A 25,848-nucleotide genomic window follows, 5' to 3' on the forward strand; every position below is an offset into this window, starting at 1 on the left:
TAATCTACACAGCCTGTGGTCCAAAGCTCCTGTTACTACCTAGCAGATTTTAGATTCAAACGTAACATCTTTCTTGTGATTTCGGTTACCCTACAGAAAAATTAAACCTCAGGGAATTATGTCAAACTGATGGCTTTGTGACATGACTGTCTATTCTCTAGGATTCTGGAAAGTCAGAAACACAGAACAGATGTGCAGGGGGTAAAACTGGATTTTAAAACCTTCTAAATGCCACCCCACACTAAGGTGGAATGTGTTTTCTGCGGAGTTGAGCACGAGCACAGCTAACTATTTTGGTGATATGAAACTACGACTTCTTTCTCCAACCCACGCCCTTCTCCCACCAATGTAGTTTGCAGTTAAGAGGTCAGGAGATTTCCTTTCGCTGCTGTAACAGCCACAGAAAAGGCCCGGTATTTTACCATAATCAAGTAGGATTCACAGGGATGCTTGGAGGGAATTTTCAATGTCTCTGCCCTGAGAAGGCATGTTATGGTGCCCTGAGTTTGATCACCTCTGCAGCGCACCTTCTTATCTTTCTCAGAACCATCTGTGAGGAGGACCCCCTTGGCTTGCATATGGCGATAAAGGATCTTCTGCAGAGCTGACATGTCACACTTGATCACATATTCAACCTGCGGAAAAGAGAACACACAGGAAGGAGATAAGAACAGGAGAGAGAAGACATTTGTTCCAAGAAGACTGGTGAGATATGGCTGCTGGCCTTTTGCTTTAAGAAAATGAGCGGCATTCCTGGGACCTGAGGTATCTTTTTCCCCTTCTTGGGTTCATGGAGTGGGTGATGGTAAGGGGTGGACGAGATTATGGCATCATTGTTAAAGATATATAATAAAGTGGGAACCTTCAAAAGGTTATATGCAATTGAGGCTCTGGGTATGTTTTCTGAAATTTCTTATCTTGTCCCACTTCTGAAAGTGGCTTGCAAGTTGTTAGATTCCAAGTTGACCAATCCATTTTCATTATTTCCTCTGCTTCTCAACTATACCCCCTCTTTCATATAAACAGAATGGTTTTAGGAAGAACAGTGGCTGGCCCATATCCTATGATTTTCTTTGTGAAAACATTTTTGAAATGGTCCTATGTGACTAGCCCCTAATACTAGTCCACAAATAAACTTTATATCAGCACTAGGTTGAATATCATTAGATTCTGTTTTTGAGAATTGAGAGGATACAATCTAGTCGGGACAACAGGGGCAGGGGAGGAATTAATCCACATTCGGATGCGACTCTCCAACCATTTAAAGGAGGACAAGGTTTTATACGCTTCCAGCTGCAATACTGTGAAAAGCCAATTGCAAAGTTAAAGGAAATTCACACGCCTAAGGTTTATGACACACCTGCAATGCTTCTAGCATACTCTTAAATCATAAAATCTGCCTTGATTATTTCCTATTATTGTCTTTCATAAAGAAAAACAACCCCAAGAATACAAATGTGTGATTTTCATAATAAACGTCAGATTCGCATCTAGAAATCTGCAGAATGTGATTAAAAGTAAATCAGCAAGCAGCCTAATGTTTAACAGACTGATTAAAAATGATCAGGTTATTTTCAGCTCTAAGGGCCAGGAAGGGGGGGAGGGTCACAGATGAGGAGAAGTTGAATATTCATTCAACTGCTGCTTTAGCAACAAAATTAATAATCTTTCATCGCATGTTTTGATGCATGATGCACCAAATCAGGTTAGATTCTTACCTTTCGCATGAAAATTAAGAAAAACAGGTGATCTAACAAAAACTTGTTTTAATTCTTAATGACCTTCTAGACCAAAGAGGAAATCAATTTAATAAATAAGGATGGACTTGAATATAGGCTTTTTGTTTTCAATACCCGATCATGTTACACTTTCAAAGCACATCTTTTTCAAGAGTGATTAAGTCTCAATTCAGTTTGATCACTGATGAAGAAAAATGTCAACCAACTTCAGACTTCAACAAATAAAATGGTAAAAATGACATCAATAGCTAATATGATAGAGCTTTTTCTATCTGTGTCCCAGGTACTGTGCACAGTACTTTGCTTTCTCTCATTTAATCTACATAAGAGCTTTATGAGGTAGTTACACTATGTCTCCTCACTTTATAGCTAAGGAATCAGAGAGTCAGAGAGGTTAAGCAACTGCTCCCAAATGATACCACAATTAAGTGGTGCAGTGAGGATTTGGAAGAAGCCCTCTCTTAGCACTATGCTGAAGATGGCCCAGGAGACATTTAGGCTTCCTGGCTCTGCCTTCTTGTCCACCGGATCCTGGGCCTCCTGCCCTCATTGTGACACACTCGATTCTTTGCCTTTTAAGCCTACTCACTAGCTTGGTCCCACACTTCCTCAAATGTGGAAAAGATGGCTGGTGCTTATTTTTAAGTTCATCATGAGGAAGCAGATATGGAAGTTGGGACAGAACCTTCAACTCCCTTCTCCTCAGTCGGCTACAGTAAAGGGCTGGAGGTGAAGTAGCTGGGAAGCAAGACTGGTGAATGATGGACGCCATGTTGACAATAATCACACACTGTCAAAGAGGTGGGGTCAGCAGAGAGGTGGACTCATCTCCAGGACCTGATGGCCCCTTCGGAAGGCTAAGTCACCCTAAGCTTCCTCCTTCCCATGATCAGGGGTAACAGAAGTTGGTTTTGAGGTACATGATCACTGCCCTAAGCTTCATATTTACATTTTATCCCTGAAATGCTAGACCTTGAGGGCTCTTTTTAAGGTCCTCCCCAGTCAATATATCATGCCATGTCAATTTTTCCTTTCATATCTCTCCCAAAGGTGATCTCTAAACTTTTTTGGATGTCATTCCCCTAGCAGGAAGACATATTAAAGCACATCTTCCCAATATATGCCCATATATTAATTTATGAATTACATGCATTCATTAATATTGTCTCAGATACATGTCACTTTTAGGGCACGCTTCATTGTGAAAGGCAGGTGATTTGGACCCATATTTCAAGTAGCCAATCCAATGAAATCTAATTTTGGGGGCCAAGTCCAGCTAGAGGTCCTAAAATGTGGCTGATGAAAACTCAACCAGGAATAGATGAGATGGGGCTGCCTTTTCCCCATGTTTACCTATGTATTATATTATTGCGTTATTAGTGTTATCTTCAACCTACAATTCCTCTGTCCACTCTAGGGGCCAGGAGTGCTAGTTTAGTTAAAATTAGACCATCCTGAATCTGCTTATCTGGGTACAGGTAAGCCACAATGCCTCACAGCAGGCAGAAAGTGAAGGCACCAGGCAGTGAAGGTGAATGAGCTGTCAGGTCCTCTGCGCGGTGGCGCTTCCAGCTCAGACTCCTGTCAGGATAACATGCTTAGTCTACTCTGGGCACCCCACTGACTTTGGGACATGCACACTAAGTGGGGCACTGGAGTCCATCCGTATGTTAAATGTCAAAAAAGCTTATTATTTTTAAGAGGGAAATAAATACAAATGGAAATCCAAGTATCTTCTTCCTGCACCCCTCGGATCACTAGTAAGCACACACACCCAGCCTGTGCTCTGAAGTCCCTGCCCTAAAGCGCATGAGAACCTGGAGATTCCTTTCGGATTGTCTGAATAAAGCTGCCTCTCACTGTCACGCCATGGGTCAGTGTGAGTGCACTTCACCCCCACACCAGCCCCTAGAGTCTGCTGACCCCACCTTACCCCTTCCATCTCTGCACAGCTCATGCACCTTCCGCCCCAGCCCGAGTGCAGCACAATGCACACAACAGGCCATGAGCTGAGGAAGGGGAAGACTGAGCAGTTCTCAAGCAGAAACGCAGGCCAGCGGTGAAGAGGTGAGAGTTTTCTATAATAATGACAACATCTGAAGCTCTACCAGGTCTGAGTTCACCCCTCAAAAGGTGACAGCACCTGAATAATTCATAATTGGGAAAGTGCCTCAAAGTACACCAGGCTTGGAGGAAACAGAATTTGTGACTCCTTCATAGGAATGATGGATCCCAACAAAAAGTTAGGCTCTTGAGAGCCACTGTGGCTATTTTGTTCACATTGTATGTAGTGCTAAGGTGCAACCTCATACACATGATAATTATCTCCTGAGAATCTTATATGGGTAAATGATCACACTGGGCCTCTTTAAGGTGCCAAAGCAGGCAATTATATTGGCTCATAATCTCTTCTCATATAATCCTGTGGAAGTATTCAAGCTTTATTCATAGCTTTTGCCTGAATACTGTTACTTATAGTTTCCCTTTCAAAAAGATGTACTATTAGAGCAATGTAACTAGACTGTAACTAGATTGGACCCATCCAATCTAGACACAATGTGAGGCATTGTGGCTTACCTGTACCCAGATAAGCAGATTCAGGATGGTCTAATTTTAACTAAACTAGCACCCCTGGCCCCTAGAGTGGACAGAGGAATTGTAGGTTGAAGATAACACTAATAACGCAATAATATAATGCATAGGTAAACATGGGGAAAAGGCAGCCCCATCTCATCTATTCCTGGTTGAGTTTTCATCAGCCACATTTTAGGACCTCTAGCTGGGCTTGGCCCCCAAAATTAGACATCATTGGATTGGCTACTTGAAATAAGGGTCCAATCTAGTTACATTGAAATATGGATCCAATGTAACGTATGTGGGGTATGAGCACTTTGTAAATTGAAATTTTTAAATAATATGATTCAATTTATGAAAGCCCCAGGTTCTGGAATCTATGGCCCTGGGGAAGAACAAACAGATTAATAATATCAAACTTTCCAAACTTTTATACAGTGAATATACAAGTTGCCCATCTAAACAATAGATTATATCAACATCAGGATCAATTTTTGGTAGGCCAATCTCTATTTAACCTCAAACATTGCATACATATTATATTTTATTTAAAAGTTGAAATATATGCAACTGTTGCAACTATAGTTATTTCCTGATCTGAATTAACAAAGGGAAGAGTCAGAACAGAAAACCCCAAATGGGAGCTAAATCTAAGTGACAATTTTTGTTCAAAATAAACTCTTTTTATATAATCCCTTCTCTCTGAATTGGCATTCTTTCCAATGTATAAGGAATGGATTTTATGCCAGCAGCACGTTGTGTTGGTTGAAGGGGGGAAGCACATTACATTTTCCTCGCTTATTAGGTGTTTCATTACACTAACAGTAAAACTACTTTTTCAACGCAGTAGAGCTGTATTTATCAAGTGTGGACCTTATATACCTGCTTTAGGTTCCCCGAGGAGGTACAGATTTCTGAGGTTACTCAAGATGTGTTTAATCAGACTTACTGAGGCTGATATCTTGTATTTTTAAGAGTTTTTCCATCTCAAAACTCGACAATAAGAAAATAAACAGCCCAATAAAAAGTGGGGCCAAAGATCGAACAGCACTTTACCCAAGAAGATATATGGATGACAAATAAGCACATGAAAAGATGCTTAACATCATTAGACATTAGGGAAATGCAAATAAAAATTACAAAATTTTAATCGTATAATATATTTAACCTATACAGTTCAATAAATTTACTTTACAACATACCTATTAAAACGGCTAAACAGCTTTTTAAAATTGACAATACAAAGTGCTGGCGAGAATGTGGAAGAACTGGAACTCTCATACACTGCTGGAGGGACTACAAAATTGTTCAGATAGTCTCAAAAATAACTTGGAAGTTTCTTATAAAGGTATGTGTACATTTACCATATGGCCTAGCAATCACACTCCTAGGTATTTAGGAGCTTAATGAAAACCCATGTTCACACAAAAATTTGCACATGAATGTTTTTAGCAGCTTTGTTCATCACTGTCAAAAACTAGCCACAGCCAAATGTCTCTCAACTGAATGGACAAACTGAGGGGCATCCATATAGCAGAATACTATTCAGAGACAAAAATAAATCAACTTTTGACACATGCAACAATATAGATGAATCTCACGTGCATTATGCTCAGTGAAAGAAGAAACCGGACTTAAAAAGTTATATGCTGTCTAATTCCATTCATGTGGCACCTGGAAAAGGCAAAGCTGTTGGGATGGAGAACAGATTACTAGTTGCAAGAGGTTAAGAGTCTGACTAAAAACGGGTGGCACCAGGAAATCTGGGGGGAGGGGTGATAGAATTTTTCTGTAATTTGCTTCTAAGGGTGATTACATAGCTCTATGCATTTATCAAAACTTGTACAACTATGCACCAAAAAGTGAATTTTACTGCATGCAAATTAAAGAATAAAAAATTCTGAAAAATTCCCCAAATGATTATTTCTCATGAAAACGTTTGAGAATTACTGTTTTGGTACAGTTTCATTTTTCCTGCCATCAGGCATAATTCCTTTCTGGATTCTTAGTACAGGCTGAGTGAAATAGACACACTGCTTGTGGCCATAAGCAGATGGCGGCAAAAGAAATCTCCTCACCCAAAAGGTTGATCTTTCATGGCCAATTTTCCCCAGGTAAAATACAAATAAGGCAGCAAAGGAGAGAATGAACATCAACAAAAGCCACACACACACACACACACACACACACACACACACACACACACACACACACACACACACACACACACAGTGATTATGCACACACTTTGAAAGGTTTATGGGTAGAGAGATGTGGGAGGGCTGTAGAAAGTGCAAGGACAAGAGAGCAGTGAGAAAGAACCTGAATGAACAGGAAAGTGGAACTCTTGATTAATTAACAGAAACAGCAAGGCAAGTAGGAAATAAGGACTCGGGCAGTAGCTCTGTCACTAACTGTATGCTTACCACGTGGATAGCACAGCACTCTGAGCAATCCTACAAGGCAGATATTTATCTTCAAGTTCCCTAATGGGAACACTGAGATCCTTCTGGGTTAAATGACTTGCCTAAGTTCACACACTTAGTTTGAGCCAGAGAATGCAGCTGGGACCTCACCCCCTTTCACTGGGCGAGTCCGTGTTTTCTACTCTACCCAGCTGCCTCCACAGCTAATACCACCCACGTGTGGGGTATTTTACATCCCTCTGTATAAAAGAGGACCTTATGCCCGACTCATGCTCTTGAAAATCGAAGGGTAAATACATTTTTTAAAGTATATCACCCCTCAAGGGAAGTAGGAAGCTCACTTGTAGAAGGAGCCATGAGATAAATATTTTACTAAAGCAAAGATATAACTGATCAACCCATAATCTTTATGCATAAAAATCTGGAAGTTTATATGCTGGATTTTCTTAAAATAGGACACACTTTCAACTTGTAACATGTTTTTTAAAAAATCTATATTGGTGAGTCCTGGAAATAAGTAAACCAGATTTTAAAATTTTATGGAAAGAGTAAATGAGGGGTTTCAGTTAATTACCTTTCATTCTCTAATTTCTTTAAAGAAAAAAAAAGGAAGTATGAAAAATGGAAGTATGGGACAAATTAAAACCCCTAACATTTCATTTCTGTAATTTGCTGGGTATTACAGTTACAGTTATAAGAGTTCTGTAGTTGACAGCACCCCAGGCCACTCTAATGACTCACCGGTTTATCTTTTCGGTTGACTAAACCCCATATTGAACAGACAGGGTGTTACTCAAAGGGGCAAGATTATAGGAAGTCAAAGAATAGCATCAAGATGCAATCACAAGCCAAAGAAAAGAGGGCTCATCCTTAAATGTTTAGGCTCTTGCTTATTTTCATTTTTATTTCTTTTCTAACGGTTAATGAGTAGGGGGCTAGGGAATAAAATTTCCTCTTAAAGTGATCAGTGTTATATACTATCTTGCCAACTCCCATTTAGAAATGAACAAGAAGAATCAATCTGTCCAAAAAGCGAGTTATTACATTGAAAAACACAATAATGCAAAATAAAATGTCTCAGAACTGGCTCATTTAGAAAGAAAGAAACTCAGATATTGTGCAACAGAGAGTATACACAATGCCAAACAATCCATCTTTGAAAGAATGAAACTCAGAATTCAAAAGTGCGTGGTTCCAAATATGATTAGAAACATTAAACTAATACTCGAATCTAATAAAAAAAAACATAGAGCTTAGGGCTTGAAAATTATTCTCAAGCACCGAACACTCAGTTGCCAAAAATCAATCTGAAAAATATTCACATAAAATGTTCACAGGACCTTAGTTTTTATGGCGCAGGGCTGCAAGCATGTCCCAGAATAATTAGACCATGTGCTTGTAATTTGCAGGAACTCTATTTTTCCCTTACTATCAAACTGTGACATCACAAGCATCAAATATTTAATCAACATTCAGGAAACCTAGCAAATGTTTACTATGTTCTTCAATGATGATGCAAGTCTCAAAACCAAATCCTTATTTGGCTTACAGGCAGAGCAATTCTGTAGTTCCTGCAGCCAAGAAGTATTCACCCAGGTCAGTTAAGGAAAAGAAAAAAATATATATAAAACAAGTTTAAAATGTAATGAGACTCAATGAACGTAGTAATTTTTCAAATCTGCCCTGAAGAATTTTTGGAAACTGGCTGAAAATGCTGAAATTTCCCTTCTCTCTATACTAAATCCTCTAGCTCTGTAAAACTTGAGATGATGTCCAACGTACCTGTAATTAAAATATACCTCTTTTAGAAACACAATATCAGGTGCAGGTACTTCACAGGGGCAAAAAAGCCACAACTTTTGAATTTGCCACATACTTTCTCTGGAAGCTGGGATTCGACTTCTTTCTTCAGCCTTCTCAGTAAAAAGGGTCTCAACACCTTATGTAGACGCCTGATGATCAATATAGTTTCTTCTTCGTTTAAGTCCACCTACAAGAGAATCTTAGATGAATGTGATTTTTAAAAAAAAGATGTTTCATGTATTAAAGCCGTAGATTATACATATACTATTAATTTCAACATAGAATTGAAATTTTACTTGCATTAAGGCCAGGTTTATACCTGTCATTTACATCACAGGATTCTTTTCTTACCTGCCTACACGGTGGTAATAAAACAGCCTATAAATGGGTGCCTTTGTCTTAATGCTGAGTTTATGAGCTAGGATTGGCAATTAAAGGTTGATGACAGAATGGGACAGAAAGGGAGAAGAGCGACCACAGTTACTGTGTTCTTACTTAAATTTGAAGTATTAATTGAGGCCCTTAACGGATTTTCTCAGACAAGAACAACAAAAGAGGAAGAACAAGAGTAGATCCAGTTTATGCCTGTGGATCTCTAAGTTCCTCTAAACACACTCGTTTTCTTTTTTCTGGCCTCATCTTGTTCAAGTTCAGCAACATTTATAAAACCTGCTTTCTATTTCACTTTCCTCTATTAGCCCGCCCAGGGCAGAGTTGTTTGACACTACTTTCTACAAATTGGAAACCCAATTACCTACTGACAAACGGCACATGTACCTCTACTACATCTCAAAAATTAGTGGGGTAAGTAGTTCAAACATAAATTTTCCTAGAACATTCTGCCATGGCTTTTCATTCCCAGACTTAGGAAACCACTAATCAAAATGACATATACCCGTTTCTTTTCTTACAATGGCCCATGTCTTCCTTTCATAAATGGGCTCTAAGAGAAAACAGTTGAAGAAATGAATGGGATACTAATTAAGAAATCTGAAATGGCAACTCCAGGATTTGAGGAATATTTATATACACACAAAAACACAAAACTAGAGAGCTCATACGAAGATCTGAAAAAAAAAAGCGTGCAGAAGATGTGTACATTGTACATTGTACAAGTGTACATTGGTTATGTTTTACACACACACTTTTTAGGTGGAAATATTTTAAAGAGACGTCCCAATTTATAGCAAGGAAATATTTGTTTTTAAGGATTGCGTTCAGTTGGCTGGATTCGTCTGATTAAATCAGTTCAGCAAACATCTCCATGTTCTTCTTTCCTATGACTCATCACAGTTATGCATTCCCACCACCTTGGGACCTTCTCTGGTAGCTTGGCTTACCTGCTGACAAAAGCACCAAGGGGCTAGGATACCCCACATACTACTCAATCTGTTTTCTTAGGAGGGATAATGACTGGGAGAGAACGTGGGCCCTGACCAATCTGCTTCATAAAGGAAGGGACACCGTCAACCCCTGGATGGGTTTTCCGGGGCCCTAAAGTTTTCAGCTTTCGGCCCTTGAGTTTCATTTCATTGTCAGGGAGTGAAACAAACAAAAGTTAGACCGCACCCTTTCTCCGGTCATGGCAAACGGAGCATTAAACCACTGTTCAAACGTGCTGCAGCTCTTAAAGATGGTGGGGAGGAGGAAGTTGAGGAGGGCCCAAAGCTCAGGAAGCTTATTCTGCAGTGGGGTCCCGGTCAGGAGGATCCTCCTTGGGGCCACGTAGTGAGTGTTCAAGACCTGAGTCAGCTTGCAGTGGTGATTCTTCATCCGGTGGCCTTCATCCACTATCATGTATTTCCACCGAATCTGTAACACAAGCGGAAGGACAGACACGGGGCATGTGACAGCAAGCCCAGTGCCTTCCAGCAGGCAAGTGGGAGATGTGAGAAACCAAGAGCCCACACTTGGCACATGGCAGAGTGTGATGTTCCTTAAGATACAAGAATCTCAACAAAGACCCTTTTCCATGCCTGGCAGATAACACCATTTAGTAATGGGATGTTAAAGCAACAATGTTCCCTAGGGGTCATGTGATTCCAAACCACCCTTTACAAATGAGGAAACAGGCTCAGAACCAAATGGTTGCAATACAGTTCACCAGCAGCAAGGTCGGGATTAGATGCTGTATCTCCCCACCCACTGCTCCTGACACTACACTACACCACGACAGCTACCCCAGAGGTAATGGTCACACTACCCCTGCACATGATAAGCAGAGAAAACAGATCTCCATTTGAAGCAGTTGTTAATGACTGATTTTTACCAGATGGCATTAGCAGGTATCTATGGCAGAGATACTCTTGGCTTCACGCCTTCTCTACTACATTGGCTGGCTACTAGCTTTAAGGCTTGGCTCAGCGTTGTTGTTCTTCTTTAATGTGAATTAATCGCTAACATTTAAAATTTGGACTATTTCACATAAAAATCTGGACATACAGCTTCTTCTAAAAAAAAACCCTATAAGATCTAGCAACACTGGGTTCTCTTAGTTCACGCATATGCCTTACCTGCCAGGCCCTGTGGGAATTTGGACCTGGGACTCTTGATGTAAGATACCTAAAATGAAAGGATATACTCACTGGCAGAGAGGGCAATGTGAAAATAACATTCCTCCCTTTATGCCAAAACTGCAGAATGAAAACACAACCATGCTCCTCAACATGATGACTACTTACAAGTCAAGAATGCCTATATAACACAGTCCTCCTTGCTAAGTCCACACCCGGTCTCTTCCTTCTTTCATACCTCCCTCATCAGCCCTCTGTACAACCACTGTTCCCTGTTTAAAGTGAGAACAATGAGGAATGTTACACTCAGCCCATGTGTTCCTACAAAACCGCTGCAACGGCCAAGAATAGCATCTGGTGCTCAGATGTCCCCTGATCCCACTGCAAAGCTCCTAGAAAGAGGAGGGAGATGAGTGACGTTCTCTATACAGTCCTTGCTTCCTCATTAGAAGCTGGGGAAAAGGAGGAAAATCATCAGTCAGGCTGGGATATATAAGTTAAGGAAATTTTTACGAGAATTTTGATTTTCTCCTCCTCCTCCTCACCTCCAAGGAAAGAGTTCAAGAACAACTAAAATTGTACAATCAACTGTCCCAACCTACCGACAGCATGCCACGACACTGGCAGGAAACGTATTTCAATAATTATTCTAAATCTACTTTCCTGCCTAATTTAGCTTATGAAATACTAAACAAGGAATCAGAGGCCTGTGATTTTGCTGTTGGGTCTACTACTAATTAGGTCTTCCACACAGAAAAAATTACTACCCCTTTCTATAGCTCCATTTCTCCAGTAACAAATAAAAAGAATGGATCTCATTACCAGGCATCTCAGATGAATTTTGAAATACATATGCAGGAGACACAATATGAGTTTTTTTTTTTAAAGAAGATCTCTAGTGCACAAACACATTCCCATAGTAATACTGAAAACCTGTCATTTTTGACACTGCCAAATTCACCTCTGACTATAAGAAATAGGAACACAGCATTGTTGCCAGTGCCATCTCAATTATTAACCCCCCCAGGAACACATTTTCTTTCTGATATTTCCTGTGCCATGAAGGGAAATCTCACTTTCCACAGCAAAGGTTCAATGCCGAGACAGACCCCAGAAATAGGGATTCTGTTCCATTCTGGCCATAACTTAGTTTCAGATTATAGTGCTTTCTAAATATCATGGGGTAGAAGAAGTGACCAAAGAAAAAAAATGAAGCTTTCATAGTTGCTCCCTGAAACAAACTACTTCCATCATTCTACATACAAATATTAGGAAACAAGGCAATATAAGTGGAAACAAAATCATGTTTCATACACACAAGATAGCTTAAGACATTCAAATCAGGAGACACATATAGGTTGTAGGGAGAAAAGACTACATAAGTAGTCACAGAAACAGCCCTGAGTAATTCTGAAAAAACGTAAGAACCCATTATTTCACCAGGAAAAACCTAAAACTGGGAAAGCACAAAAAGCCACAGCTCAGATAAATGTTCGTTCGGAGGAGACCATATGGAGAGGTGCCTCCTTGTCTGTAGAGAAACAAAGCCTAAGAGAAATGAAGTTAATGCTACTGACAATAACCCTGGGCAACAAAAACAATTATTCTTTCACAAGCACATTTAGGGTTGCTGGGGAGAAAAGGATTGCAGAAGGAATCCAGGTGACTTTTTTTAAAGAGATGCAAACCCACTAACTCTTGAGAAGATAAGTATGCGTCCCAGGATGAAGCACACACACACACAAAACATATGGCATGCAGCAAATTAAAGCCCCATAACCAAATTCTACCTGACTCTTTGGGGAGAAAAAAAGAGAGAGAAAGAGACAAGCCATCTATCTAACCATCACATTATACTAGTGAATATAATTTGGGAAATACTCTACGCTTCGGTGTGATGGCCCATAATGAGAGATGAAAGAATTTTTTTTTCAACATACCTTTGCAAGGATGTGCTTGTCTTTTATGATGTATTCATAAGTCGTCAGGAGGACATTGAATTTGCCACTCCGTAACTGAGGGACAAGGGAGCGACGCATGGCAGGGGTACCCTGAGTGGAAAGAAAATACACATATTACCCAATGGAGGTAACAGTGCCTTCCTTCTCACCATTCACAGCTTAATGGAGCACAGACACGTGACCAAGGAGTGTGCATCTATGCATTATCACACACACCCATTATCTATGAAGAAAGGGCTTATCTAAGCACGCCTGCCTCTTGACACTCTTCAGAACCTCACAGAGAGGCTTTCCCAATGAGGGCCGAGGGAGGGGAAAGACAGAGAAGGAAATTACGGTGACTCTGCAGTCATAGAGAACCCGCTGATCCCCTGAAAGGCTCCATTTCTATGGGAGAGAATACAGCAGGCGGCCCGGGCGTCGCAGTAATTGCCTGACTTTGCAGGAACAGTTGGAACGGTAGCAGCCGACAGCGAGGCCGTCAGAGGCGCACAGAATGTGCAATATTTGTCATTTGTATTGCTCTCATCAGAAACCTCGCAATGTGATAATTAACAATTTTCTTCTGCATTTCACTATCTGAAAGTAATTACGGTTTATTACAGTAATCTTCTTGGGATGATTAACTCTCACTGTTTAGGACATGATGTACATGACAAAACTTTACAACCAAATACAGTTCACAGATGTGCATATGGAATGAAGAAAGTATGGTCTATTTTTTGCGTTTCCGCATTTATATATAAATACAGCATTCCAAACCTTGTAAGAAATTTTCACCACAGAAGGAGCCCATTTGTCAAATTCATATGTCCAGTTAGATAGAGTCCTATAGAACAACAACAAAAGAGAACACAGAAAAAAACATTTGTATAAAAATCAGTGGTTAAAAAGATATTCTTGTTCATTTTCAGGCCTCACCTGGAAAAGGCCTAGTGAATATAAAATATCTCAAATACATAGTTATTTCAAAGGTGTGGAAATAAGAGATAAGTTAAAAATAAGCTGCCACAGAGCATGACACGTTTGTTTGCAGCTCATAAAAAAAAATCTCACAAGAAAAATTAAAGAATACATAAATTGAGAGGGCAAAAACCTAAGTTTCATTATGGTACTGAAAAACAGCATTTGCCAGAATGATTTTGTGAGTCTTTAGAAACAGCCAAAGAAGTTCGGAGAAAAGTTGAGTCAGGAAAAAGAAATCATAAAACCACACGAAAATATGAACTAAATCTCCCAATAAGGAAAGGGGAAAAAATACTGAATGACTTTTTAAAAATCCCTTCAATTGTCACTATAATAAATGAGCTAGAATACACAAAGTATTAGTAAAAAGCAAAATATAATTAAAATATAGATAAAATGCTGAGGATGCCTAAATATTATAGATCCAATCAGTCGAGATAAAAAGGGCTGCAACAGTAGTTATTTAGAAAATTTTGACAAAAATACAAAAAGAGAAACCTTATTTTTACTCAAGGTCTAAATTTGCATTAGCAATAAGATCTATAACAACATCTCAGGGACTAAAGCTACAACCTAACACCTATGGCCGGGTACACTAAACTCCAAGGGAAGGGGCTGTGAATTGTTACTTATTCCTTCACTGGGGAGCACCCACTGAAAAACCCTACAAAGAGCCACACGCTGGGCGAGGCACTGGGAATACGATGGTGGACAGCAGAGACCTGTCCTTAGGAAGCAGCAAAATCACTAAAACCTAAGCTGCACTTACTGAGGTCAGTTTAATGTGTGGTTATGATTTTTATTTAGGCTATGCATTAAAAGCTACAGTAAAGGAAGATTTAAGAATATATAAACTACAGAAAAAAACTTGGAATTGGAATAAGGGGGCAAAAAGAATTCTTAAAAAAAAAACAACAACACACAACAACAACAAAAAACTTTTCTCCTTCGTGAGCCACTTAAGGAGACCCACTTTGTAGGCGGTGTAGACTGCAATGCTAATAACTGACAAATCACTTGGTCCCATGCTTTAATAACCACTCTGAGGGGGAGGAATGGAAACTTAAATTCAGAATGCATGTTCTTGGCAATCTGCTACATGTTACAATTCTGCCTTGAGTGAAAAACAAGGACAAGCTACTAATAGGGCAATCTACAATACACAGAAAGATGACTGTGGAATAAATGACTTTACTTACGAAAGGGGAACAATGATGAGATAGGGGCCATTGAGTCTTTTGTGCTCCATCAGATAAGTGATGAGTGCAATGGTCTGTATGGTCTTTCCTAGCCCCATTTCATCAGCTAAGATTCCATTCAAATTGTTATTATACAGTGAAACCATCCATTCCAGGCCCTGGAGCTGAAATGAAGAGTAATTGCTTCAATTACCCAAGATCTGCACAGGTAATTAATACAAATACAACTCAAGTGAGGCTGTGACTTCTTAGCTCCTCGGTGCTATAGGGTGGGTTTCCCACAGTAGGAAAGTGGGGAGGCACCAGCAGCACAAAAAGAATCTAAAAGACGAGCCAGTAATAATCCCTGCTGCTTGGCAGGTGCCGAGTGTTAATCAGATTTAGAAATGACGGGCAGGGCAAACTGGTGGGATTTCAAGCAGCTTTGCCACTCATCCCTACTTAGCATTTCAAAGTATATGGTACTCTAGAATTATTATCAATGAAGAAATCCCAACCAAAATCTACTCCAACCACTCCAAGAACAAAAGCCAATGTGAGGATTAAAGACAAACCAGAAGGCAGGTTTGGAATGCAAGTCACGGATCAATAGAAACACTATTTTGTGGTAGTGAATAGCCCGCCCCAAGGAAGGGGCTGGGTAAGGGTGACTAGGGCCAGCGCACACTGTTCCGGGCCCAGGGGGCACAGTTCTCTTCCTGGTGGAGGGACTCTGCAATGTGGGTATCCCCGCAGGCAGCATGCTGACGGCTGTGTGTCCAGAAACACTTGCAACGTATATTTAAAGTACGAAAACACTGCACCAGGGACTCAGCTTTGGATTTCCCATGTTGAATACCAGACAGGTTGGGTGACAACAAAAAATAACTAATCCCACCTCTGCCCCCAATTTCCTCCTACTATCGCACCATAGATGCTGAGTTTAAATGGCAGGATAAATTATATATATTTGTGTGTTTGGTTTTTTTTTGCTAAAGTCAATTTAGCTTCCTAATGAAGTTATGCTTAGGGAAATGTTAATATTACTTTGTTTTATGCAAGACCAAAGCAAGTGGTTCATTTGTTTTAAATATTTATTAAATGACTACTCTGTGCAAAGGACCAGCAGATGAATATTTAGGTGTGTAAGGAGTTGAGGGGAAGACAAGCCAATCATGCATACACCCCACCGAGGGGAAGTGGTTGACAGCATCACTGTTATGTGCATAAAATTGTAGTGACCAGAATTTTTCTCATGGGGAGCATGGTAATGGTTTGAGGAAATACTTTTACAATTCACTTGGGGTACCTAGTACCATGCAAGACCCCAAGGTCTCCCAAAAGTTTTGGGAGAACTATAGCACCAGCAGGAGATGAGGAGAGAAACAAGAAGAGCATCTGGGAGAGAATGGGGAAAAGACAGGAGACGGGGGAAAAGACTGGAGACCACAAGCAGGAGGGCAGGAGAGCTGTGTGCCAGTCATATAATCCCGAGACCACCAGACCATTGGGAAAGTCAACTAAATGCCAGAGAATCTGGATACTCAGAAGCTTTCTTTCTTTTTTTAAGAGCATTGGTAAAGGGGTCTATATTTGCATTTGAATCATTTGCAGATTTAAAAAAAAAAAGAAGCTGAAACTGGCAGCAAGAGAGAACAAGAAATTCTCCAAAATTGTGGGAAGTGATTTGGACTTTCCCAAGTCATGGAGTTGGGGGGTTGGGAATTGAACCGAGCTTCTGGAGTGCTCCAGACAGCAGGAAGGCCTCAGCTAGGTCAAACTTAAATATTTATTAATTAGATAATAACTTGTCATCAGGGAAGGTTTTGAGCCACAATTTGGACTGGTTTGTGGGAAATGGGAAAAATCTCATCAGGCAGGTATGCACAGTCATATTTGAGGGAGCAGGAACTTCATGAAGCAAAAACTCAGAGCAGGACAGTAAAAGGCATGTTCAGGGAATCTACAGCAATTCATATATCTATAAAAGTAGGAGGAGATTGGTTTGGAAAGATAGTCATGAAGAGTGCTTGAAAAGATGCTGGATGGCAGGAGGAAATCAAAGTGGCATTAAACGTTACTTAGGAATAATAAAAGAAATGGACCTCCCATACACAGACATATCAAAAAAAAGAAAAACACCTATTAGAGCATACTATGAGTTGGCAGCTATGTCAAACAAGATAAAAACTAATCTGGACCTCAAGAAAGTGACATGGTCTTTGGGAAAAAATGTGACTTTACTGAGGTCAGACCAGTGGTTCTCAAAGTGTGTTCCAGGAACTCCTGGGGGTCCCCAAGACTTTTTCAGGAAGGTTTGCATGATAAAAACAATTTCCATAATAAGGCAAAGGCAGTATTTGCCTTTCTCACTGTGTTGACATTTCTATGGGTGATGCAAAAGCAGTGATGGGTAAACACCAATGGCCCCTTAGCACAAATCGAAGAGGCAGTCCTTACACTGTCATTGCATTCTTCACACACACACAATGGCATTAAACATAGAGCCAATTTCACTTAGGAATGCCGTAAAAGAGGTAGTCAAAGTTACTAATTTCAATAAACCTTGCCTCTCGAGTGCATGTGTTTTTTTTGAATTCTGCATGACAAAATGGAAAGCACACCATATAAAGCACTTCAGCCACATACCAGAGTAAGATGGTTGTCTCAAGGGAAAGCACTTACGCCACTGTTTGAGTTGTGAGCTAACATCACTGCTTTTCTCATGATACAACATCTTTAACTAGAAGAATGACTGGTTATTCAGACTTGGGTAAATGCCAGATATTTTCCCTGAACTAAGTGAGCCTACTGCTTTAAGAAAAACAACTGACAGTATTTGCTGCCAATGATAAAATTCAGGCTTTCAAATAAAAATTAAAATATTAGAAAATTTGATTCTCCCACTGTGAATTTGATAATTTCTCAGTTCTGAAAGATGTTTCCAGTTGAGTTCCGGTGTCATCAATGAATTAAATTTTTTAATATTGTATAATGAAACATGTCAACATTTGGAAGATCACAGCTCAACTGACCAGGATTTTCCAAATGACCAACGCATGATATTCAAAATCATGCATGGGAAAAATAACCTTTCAAAGATGACTTAATGGATATTTAATGTAATAAAGTATGAAAAGTTCATTGATGTAATATGGTTTCAGATTCCAAATTGCAACTAATCTATACGAAACTGTAATTTGTTCTCTTTCCCAACTGCGTATCCGCTTAAAGCTGAGTTTTTTCCATACACTCCAACCATATTAACATATGACAACATAGTGAATGCAAAAAGCAGGCATGGGAATCCAGGTGTCTTCTATTAATCCAGACATTAAGGATATTTACATAACAGTAAAACAATGCCATTCTTCCCACTAAATTCAATTTTCTGCTTTATTTCATATAAAATATGTTACTTACGCTAACATGTAATATATTACTGTTATTTTTTAATGAATTACTAAGTATTTTTTAATTCTTAGTTTTAATTGCTCATATCATAAATACTTATGACTATAACCCACATAAGAAAAACACTTTCAAGGTCCTCGATAGGTTTTAAGAATATAGAGGACCTGAGACCAAAATGTTTGAGAACAACTGGTACACAAAGCATGCACTTCCTCAAGTAGATTCCAGAAGACAACAGAAATTATTTAGTAGGTGATATATGAAAGGGGGCTTGGTGGTCAAAGCAGTTTGAGAAATAAGACAGTATACAAGTTGTTTTATTGCAGGATGCTTATGTACAATTACAGATTACAACTTTATCCCTGCAGAGCCGTTAGCATATGGCTGTGCATCGTGGATGACCAAGAAAGGGCACTGCACGGTGATCATATGTTGGTGGGCTCAGGACAGTACTGGGTTATGCCTTTTATTAATAAAGGACTTCTTTTCACTCTCTAAAGTCTGAATTTGAAACAGTAAATTATGTAGTGATTCTAGTTTCAACTGATACTATTTCATATATTTATTTGAACATGGGACCTTTTATTTTTCTTTTTGAGAAAATGGCTCATGTAACTAATGTTCCAAGGAATACCATTTGAGAAACACTAGACGGTGTAAGGAAAACAAGTGGTAAGAGATAGAAGACAAGAGAAGAGCTGACCTCAATCCATCCAGGACAATGAAATATCTATTTACAAAGCAGTTTTCATAATCATAGATACTCACAACTTTACTGTGCCTTAAAAAAAAACATAAATGCAGTAGACGACTACTCGTAGGTGGCTGAATCAAGAGCATGAAATTAGGGCCACAACTAAAATTTTACAGAAATACTCCATTTTACTTCAAGATGAGGCATGGATATTCCCTACACCAAGACAATGTGGCTACATAGCCCATCTTGAAGAAATTTGCAGTGAAACTACTTCAAATGTTAAGCCAGTATTTCTTAAAAATAAAATTCATCTCAAAACCATAAAAGAGAAAACCAGAATGCCTTAGTAACGAAGGTAAAATGGAAGTACTTCAAAAGTGGAATTATGGGAATAATGGAGGGAATCTCAATATTTTAAGCAATTTGACCTGAAATTTTTCTCCCCCATCAAAACCTCTTAAGCAGTTACCATGTGTCTATGACATGCTCCAATCAAAAGACTGCTTTGCCAAGGAAACACAAACCACACCGCTTACCTGATAGTGCTTTAGGGTTCCATTAATGAGGAGGGCAGACTGCTTCTCCACCCTCTCAGATATTGCATGAGCCACGGTGTAGTAGGACTGGGAACCTCTGGCACTGTACTGCATGCTATATTCATCATCCACGTCTTGCTTGGCTGTCCTGGGACAGGGAAAGTGGAGAATCACATGCAGATATTTTGGGTATTATGTAACTTTGCTCAAAAATAAATGGAGGGGTGTGAGGGTAGTTCAGTGGTAGAATTCTTACCTGCCATGTGGGAGACTGGGGTTCGATTCCCAGCCCAAGCACTGCCCCCTCCCTCCGCAAAAAAAAAAAAAAAAAAAAATTCAACAAATGGTTTTGCAATAATGGGACAATCACAAGGAAATGAACGAAATGTGACCCCCACCATACAGCACACACACAAGCACACAAAAAGAATGGAAAGACTAAAATAGCTGCAATAAGTATGGTTTATATATCACTAACTATATGCCTTGCAGTTGACATACATTATTTGTAATCTTCACCAAAACTAAACAAGGTGGGCGACGTTATCCTTCTCATTTTATGCATGTGGAAAACTTGAGGTTCACAGGGTAGCTAATTTGCCCAAGGTCAAATCACTGAAAGGAAGTGGAACCAGGATTTGAAGACAGAGCTGCTTGACCTCAAATGACCAAGAAGAGCTTGCACCCGGCACCTACAGATTAACACTATGCCAACTTTCTCCTAAAGTCTTAGGACACCAAGATAAATTCTATTCACTGACCCCTGGCTAAGGCATGGAAGGCAAGTGAGACAGGGCCGAAGATGACAGAGATAGAAGAGAAGAAGGGTAGTCTTTCATCTTCTACGACTTGTTAAAAAGCACATTATTTTATTCTATAGGCAATAAGGAGCCTATAAATAAGCTTCTGAAAACCTCCAGGAAAGGGGCCCGGGCAGACCAGTAAAACAAGCGTTTCTAAAGCAGGACCCACAACCCAGGAATAAAAGGATGAAACATTTCTATTTCTCCTGTTTAAAAATCTCATCCTTTTTGAATTCCCATTTTGCAAATTGTTTCACGATAATTTTTCTTTAATATTAGAGCTGTACATGCAAAAGGATTTGTAGACGCTGGTATAAAGGATGGACAAGAAAGCGGTGAGACACGGAGCTGGGGCACTCAGCAACAGAGAAGAAAACAGTACTTCACACTTTTGTTCCTGGGTAAATGCTGATATCATTAAGAGAGGGAAGAAAGGCAGGCAAAGCAACCCACTACAGGGGGAAGTGTGATCAGTTCATTCTGGGATGGCAATGCAAGTGACAGGGGTGCAGCCAGGAGTGAGAGCTGCAGGGAGGGGATCCAGGAGGGAAAAGAGGATGGAAGGGAGGAGCAGAACAGCCTGAAACCCTGGGATCTGATGGTAAGTGCAGTGTGGGCATGAAGTCTACTTCCTTCCTTGCACAATTTTTCCAAAAGAAAATTTCTAAAACGATGTCTTCATGAATCTCATTTCCAAGGAAGAAAACTCTGAGCAATACATACTCAATGATCTGTTTAGCGTCCTTCTCAGAAACTTCTTCGCTGTTTGGATCCAGAAGTATTTTCTCTTCGGTTTCCTGCCTACTAGACTCTTCTTCATCATCCTAGGGAAGGAAGAAAGATTAACAAGAGACTCTGTATGACTGACATTCTCTGAAGTCAGATTACACAGCACTCAACTTCACAAATGAAAGAAATACAACCAAGAGAGGAAGTAAATGTATAGTCTATCTAAAGTACACAATACATGATTCCATTGCTGTTTAAATCATGGAATCAGAGAACTAAAGGGACCCCTGGGTATCACCTAGAACCCACAGTCCTAAGAATAAATATGAAAAGATCATGTGGGAAAGATGGAGATTTATCATTATTTGGTTATCAAAGAGTCCTGCAGACCACATCTGCTTTCATTTACTTAGCCAAATTCTATAACCCTCTCTTCAAAGACAGGTTTTAAACATCTTAACAACCTCCTTCTAATAAAAACGTTATCCCTGATGATGCTGATGGAACTTTCATGGCCCCACATGTGTTCATTGTAGAGGAACTGGGGTTTGTAAGCATGCTGCTTTTTGTGGCTGCTTCACATCCCCCATTTCTGAGTTCTGAGATTAAGACTCAACTTGGCAAAGGATTCATTACCTCCACCTCTCAACTAGGTATTGATTTGGGGGCTACAAACAGATTTCTACATAGAGGTGAATTCACAAATACAGAATTTGTATACTGTACATACACACCTCCTCCTCATAATCAGAATCACTCTCTTCACTGTCAGATCTAGGGGCAACTTCGTAGCTACAGGAAAAGAAGGGGGGTAGAGAGTAGACAATTAGTTCTTTAAATTAAAAACAATAACTATACATACAATATAACTGATATGTTCTAAGTGCAAACGACAAATGCAAATGTCAATTTCAGCCATTTCAGAAAGAGCCATATTCTTTAAACATCAAGATTTTACAAGGGCAACTAAAATAAAAAAGACAAAAAGAACACCAGTGTTTCTGCTTTACCCAGGATTCATTTCCAACCAGGCATCCAGCTGACTGGCTTTGGGTGCTTCTGGTCCAAAAAGGACCTTTCCGGTTTCTGTGTGAGTCACCTTGACAGGGAGATCACTCATCTGACTGCTCTCATCTATGGGCTAGAAAGGAGGAAAACACACATCATCTCCTGATGGTAAGATGTTCCTCAGCTTTTTGGGTGCTCATCATCTCAAACCTCTTTCTGTGACTGGTGATTTCACCATACTCTGAGTCTTGGTGGGAAGTGGGAAGCCACCTCCCACAGTGGGAAAATTTGCGGGCCTCCTTTGCGGCTAGGCTATAGACACAAGACCTGGATGGACCCACCTAGGCTCTGAATTAGGATCTAGCAATTCAAGGAATTGGGGACCGACAGGAACTTCTTGTTGCAAGGGCAGACAACAGTGGTAGCAGTGCTACTGTAGTGGTATTCCTACTGCCAAGCTACTGCCTCTTCTCTGAAGCAGCGACAGGACCTGCTATATGGCATAACGCTGCATGGAGCCCTAAATTGGGTTCTCTAGTCCTACCGGAGATACGATGAGTTAGCCAACATCCTGTGGATACATTCCTTTCTTACTTAAAATCATCTCATTCATGATTGGTTAGGCTTCTGCAGAACTACTGTCTATTATGCAAAACCAAACCACCGTGTTGGTAGGTGCAGCATGACAAAGAAAAAAGCTCTGCTCATTTGCAACCTGGTGAATCAACCAAGACTGAGCTGAAGGTTATTACTAGACTCTCCATGAAAAATTACTTGTTCAGAAAATTAAGAGAGAAAATGAAATTGCTGAGGCTCTGTGTAGCTTACTTCAGGCAATACATTGTTTTAAAAAGCCTAAAACGGAGGAATCTTATGCAAATAAATGCTTCTGATTACAGGGTGACCATTCTTCTAGGAAGAGACCCCTAGGCAAGACCTCTGTTCGGAAATGCTTGATTTGTACGTAGCTCAAGTCATCCATCTCCTTAAAAGTAATGAAATGGAATGTTTAGACAATTCATTAATTCCAAAGATTTTTTCCCTAACGTATCCTTAACTGGAGTTCAGCAAGAATGGCCGGGAAAACAGTGTGCTGTGGGTTATCTTCTGTTTCTTGTAAGAAATGCCAAAAACAATGGTTTTATCCCCCTATTCTTTATACAAAGCGCTGTAAGAATAAGAAATAATATATTAGCGATTACCCACAAAAATAACCTTTTAAAAAAGAAAAGGCATACTCCAGATGGTTTTATCCCCCTTCTTTTATGTGTGTTAAAGCAATGGTTGCGAACACCATTACTTCTCAAGCCAAGATGATGCTTCTTCCTCATTAATGTAAAAGGTCATCTATACACGCATAAGATAAAGAAGGAAATCTACCATTTGCCATCATTTCCCTTGGAAAAATCATATTCCATTATCTTTAACTATTATAATATAGCTTGTTTTATTGCTTATGTCATGCCTCAAGGAAAATTGGAAATCTCTGTGGATGGAATTAGAACTTCAGCAAAAGCACTGAATGAGCACAGCAGAGTGTAAAAAGAGCATTATTTCAAAAGAAACTGAGCAAGATGTTCCCCTTGCAAACTTCAGCAAACAGAAGACATGCGTTAAGATTAAGGAGGAAAAAAAGGCATATGTCACAGGCTCAAGATCAGTAGCTAATTTTTCCAAGAGGTAATAAGAGATAAGAGCACTATTACGCTAACATGTTAAATCCCTCCCTGTGCACTTGTTAATTACAGACCGATGTGAGGCATGCTTAGGTAAGGCTAGGCTTTCACAAATTAGAGTTGTTTCTAAGTGCTCTAATATACGGTATTCTCCCCCCAAACCAGCCCACTGAGAATTTCCTACGCATTAGACACTTATCCCAATCCTTTCTTTCCTTGTGATGGATTACAGTGGTTAAGCACCATTTATTGTTCAAGAGGTTTCTGCATACAATGGTAATTTCAACCTTTTTCTCTGCATCCAGGCTGCATTCACAATACAGCGCATTTTACATGCACAATGGTTCTAGAACCAGGAAGGGGTGACCCACCTCGCACCCTAAACCTCCAAGCACGTTTATCACAATCTATGAGAAGGAAAGGCAGTTTGAAACAAACTCCCTTCCCAACCTGCTCTGGGCGTGTGCCTCCTCACTGTAAAACACTGACATAGACCCTGAGCTTTCAGGAAAATATCCAATAAATAAAATTGTAATCGCATGCTTCTGGGGAATAGTGGCAATAAGAGGAACTAAAATTAAGGAATATGCCAGTGAATATACAAATAGAGACTATATTGTAAACTCATAGAAAATGTCAAAAAATAGTTCACCAAATATGTGAATGGTTCGCCTCGCGCACTTTCATAATTTCAAACTAGTAATAAAACTAGAGAATCTGGGTCATATTTTAATGATTCCGTACTATTTCCTATGCAAATGTAATTATAGAATCACCTCGGATTCTTACATATTCTACATATTCATAAATATATGCTTATAGCTGCACAGAACATTCTGGAATCGTTCACAAAGAAACTTAATATTAGTTGACTGGTAGGCTGAGATGGAGGTAAATAACTTTTCCTTAACATGTCATTTTATAATAACTTTTCCCTATATGTCATTTTATACAATCCTAATTTTCTAGTAGGCTAATAGGTTACTATTTTTACTTAAAAATGAATAGGTGAGGGAAAAAGAAAATTATTATACACAGAATGGTGCCGAAAGACATGGAAGGGACGCTATGGCGCAGAACACAGCAGCAATACTTAGAAACCCCTTACCTCTCCATCTGGTCCCAAGGCAGACTCCCCTCCCTCGGCATTCTCTTCAGCCTTCTGCAAAACAACCATGTCAGATGTTATAGGTAAATTAAGAAAATGGGTCCAGGAAGGATTTCCTGGCAATTCTTCATATGTAACAGTATTTCATTCCTACACATCCCCATCTAGCAAAACTCGATGCCTTTTATTTCTATTTCTCTTCACAAGCTAAGGCCGTGTGTATCTCATTAACAACTTGCACAGAGTCATTTAAAGTCACGTAAGGTCCGAGGTCAACACACTAGAAGCTTGTGAATTCTGTCTTCAGGGACCCAGAGAAGCCTAAGAAGTGGCAGCATCACGATAGCGGTCAAATTCTGAAACATTCTTCTCAGGTTTGGTACTGTGAAGACAAGTTCTGGTGGGAAATAACGCAACCTTCTTATCCCCTAAGCAAGTCTGCGTCAGTGCTAAAGAGCCACGGTCTAAAAATGTCCAACAAGAACAAGTCATGCACCCTTCCTAGTCATAAAAAATGTATAATAATGCAAAATTCTGTGTGTTCTCTGGATGTTTTTAATGCTACCTAATTGGCTCTCGTGATGTATCTGGTATGTCCCTATACAGTATATGGGGAAATTTAATGCAGATATTGTGAACTCCTGAAAATTCTGCCCAGTACCGTTTCTCAACTATTTCAATATCGTAGTCCATTGATCTCTATGTGCCTCAAAAACA

At 39.7% G+C, this 25,848-nt stretch overlaps 1 protein-coding gene across 5 annotated transcripts in view; it reads right to left on the minus strand.

The window, feature by feature from the left end:
- The window catches only part of SMARCA2 (SWI/SNF related BAF chromatin remodeling complex subunit ATPase 2), a 182,550-nt gene that overhangs the window by 104,291 nt on the left and 52,411 nt on the right, over window positions 1-25,848 (minus strand). For all 5 annotated transcript variants that reach the window (XM_077148315.1, XM_077148318.1, XM_077148317.1 and 2 more), the window contains 11 exons: window positions 25,132-25,185; window positions 22,350-22,480; window positions 22,074-22,131; window positions 21,334-21,434; window positions 19,808-19,955; window positions 15,182-15,345; window positions 13,779-13,845; window positions 12,996-13,106; window positions 10,112-10,354; window positions 8,616-8,729; window positions 528-635 (listed from right to left, as the gene is read on the minus strand). In XM_077148315.1, coding sequence (XP_077004430.1) covers window positions 528-635; window positions 8,616-8,729; window positions 10,112-10,354; window positions 12,996-13,106; window positions 13,779-13,845; window positions 15,182-15,345; window positions 19,808-19,955; window positions 21,334-21,434; window positions 22,074-22,131; window positions 22,350-22,480; window positions 25,132-25,185 — 1,299 coding nt within the window. The remainder of the gene's footprint in view (window positions 1-527; window positions 636-8,615; window positions 8,730-10,111; window positions 10,355-12,995; window positions 13,107-13,778; window positions 13,846-15,181; window positions 15,346-19,807; window positions 19,956-21,333; window positions 21,435-22,073; window positions 22,132-22,349; window positions 22,481-25,131; window positions 25,186-25,848) is intronic.

The sequence above is a fragment of the Tamandua tetradactyla genome, chromosome 2, assembly GCF_023851605.1.
Source record: "Tamandua tetradactyla isolate mTamTet1 chromosome 2, mTamTet1.pri, whole genome shotgun sequence".
In the NCBI taxonomy this organism is placed as follows: Eukaryota; Metazoa; Chordata; class Mammalia; order Pilosa; family Myrmecophagidae; genus Tamandua; species Tamandua tetradactyla.